At 36.5% G+C, this 2,500-nt stretch overlaps 1 protein-coding gene across 1 annotated transcript in view; it reads right to left on the reverse strand. All coding sequences in view use genetic code 11, as the record gives it.

Moving 5' to 3' along the window:
* The window catches only part of ycf2 (hypothetical chloroplast RF21), a 6,816-nt gene that overhangs the window by 2,051 nt on the left and 2,265 nt on the right, over positions 1-2,500 (reverse strand). The window contains exon 1 of the mRNA in view: positions 1-2,500. This exon is cut by the window's left edge and continues 2,051 nt beyond it; it is cut by the window's right edge and continues 2,265 nt beyond it. Within this exon, the coding sequence (YP_009695010.1) occupies positions 1-2,500 (2,500 nt within the window).

Genomic DNA, 2,500 nt, shown 5'->3' on the forward strand with positions numbered 1-2,500 from the left:
AATAAGTGATTGTCTGATAATGAGCAAGGAATATCCGTCTTTCTGCTAAACAGGATCTATTGAACTCATAATTCATTAGATACTTTTTATGAATGTCAACTAAGTATCGTAAGTAAATTGATCCCGGTTGTTCAATCATTTGATAACCAGAGTCATTCTTTGATAAATGATCACTATGAGTCAGACTCAATAGAATTTGATCAATCCTTTTTTCTTTTTCGGTCGTTAAGGTGGAGAACTGAACCAAGAATTCTCTTTCTTCATCATCAACCAAATCACTGTTCGCGACCCAGGATTCTATTTTCTCATCAATCCAATCACCGTTCACCCCTTTTCTTTTTCTTATCAATGAATAGATCTCTTTACTTGTACGACTTAGATGTCTCGTATTTCTCGAAAAAGCGATTCGATTGATGGGATTTTGTATGATACTTCTGAGATCGATATTCAAATATTTCTTCTTAGAACGTATTGATTTGACCCCATAAGCGGAACCACCAACCAATAGCATGTTGCCACCAGAAGCAGAAACCCGTATTTCTTCCAGAAAATCTCCTAATTGTTCCAGAGCAACTAGAAAGAGATTCTTTAACCAGAAAGAATTCAGTTCAGATTCAGATGTAGGATACCTATCCAAAAGTTTTCGCAACTCAATCATGTATGATGGAATCATCAAAGATTTGATCTTTTCTAACTCTGTCTGTAACTCACTAGAGGCTCGGGAAACAAAGAAAAGATGTATGCGAACGAGATATCCAGCAACAAGAAGAAGGAAAAGGATTGAATAGAGGAACTCCCGAGCATTTGTTAATCTCAGATGTGTCCATATCAATGGAACGGGTGACTCATTATTTCGATGAATCGTTTCTTCGGACAGAAGGAGATTCTGGAAACACTTACTCGAAATCTCACTTATCAGACTCGAAATCTTACTTTTCAGAGTCAGAGTCCATTGTGGAAGAATCTTCTGAGGAATTGGCCATGATATATCTGATACATGCATAATATCTCTCAAAACGGATACAAATTTGTGCCTGCTACTTAGTATCCTTAGTATCGGCAATGGTTCTGAAAAAATCTCTAAAAGGGTGGTGAAATTTAGATATTTCCACCCTGTCGAAGTAAGGAACCATGGCATATATGTTTGGAAGAGATTCCATTTTGAGAGATTGAAAAGAGCACTATCTCGTTGAAAGGTTCTATACATCTGCCCTTTCTCAACGCATTTCTTTAGAGAAAGACTCCGTTTTTTTTTCCTCTTTCCAGATGGGAAATCCTTCTCAGAACATGGAGTGTGAATCAAATCCATGTTTGAATTGAAACTGAGATACTCATGCAAGTTCTTCCCTTCTGAATCAGATAGATTCATATCTGAAAGAGGCTGACAATAAGTTCTTTCAAAATTAACTATTTGTTCCTCTGTTAGAGGTGTTGTAGAAATGTCTGCGATCGAGTAAATAGCTCTACGAACGAATGGCTCGGATCGAATTGGAAAATGGAAAAATTTGTACAAGTTATACCTTTCGTCACCACTTTGTGTAAAATCGTTAAGTATAAATATGTCAGATACCTGTGACTCGATTGGCAAAATAGTCTCTCTCTCCCCAAAAATATGTTTTTTTTTACCGACGCACGAAGAAAATATTTTGTTGCGAATGAACAAGATAGTGAGGAATTGTCCATATGTAGGATCATAATTATTGATACGGGTCTTTTCCACATAAAAAGGGAATCTTTTGTTACAATAGAACCAGAAGCGATTTGGATCATTCAAGAATCGAAGTGGATTTGCTTTATAAAAAGAAGATATCAATGAACTTCTATGAAATGGTTTCACGGGATTCAGCCAATTGTCTCGATCATGGAATATCATTGATAAATAGGAATCCGTGTTATCAAAGGATTTCCTGCGATTATTTCTAGTATGGAATGAGTCAATCACCCACTTTGGTATCTTTTTGAAGCAAAATGGTAATCTTGTTCCTCCATTGATCAAGGATTTCGGTCTTTTGGAAGTATCATGATCATCCAATAAGAAGGGTTTCAATTTATTCAAATGAACGATTTGAACACCTATTGATTCTAACAACTGATTGCGGAGTTGATCATTCGGACCTTTCAATTCATAGATGTGGATTTCGGACCTATGAATGGGGGTATTCCCGATACTCACAAAGAAAAGGGGAAGTGACTTGGACAAAAAGAGAAGTGACTTGGACAAAAAGAAACGAAGTGACTTAGACAAAAAGAAACGAAGTGACTTAGACAAATCTTGTTTGTCTATAACCTCGGACCAATCAATCGAATATTGATTAATACGTAACCGATCGAACACTACTTGAAAATGGTTCTTCTGTTCAGAAAGGAAATGTTCCTGGAAATTCTTGCTCCCATTGGACCATTTGTATCTATATACATCAGGATCCCGATTCATGGATCTCCCGGTTCGAGAAATAAGAGGATCAAACCATTTCTTCTGACTCTTTTTCAAATTCGATAA

Source organism: Zingiber officinale, chloroplast (genome assembly GCF_018446385.1).
Source record: "Zingiber officinale chloroplast, complete genome".
NCBI classification, from domain to species: Eukaryota; Viridiplantae; Streptophyta; class Magnoliopsida; order Zingiberales; family Zingiberaceae; genus Zingiber; species Zingiber officinale.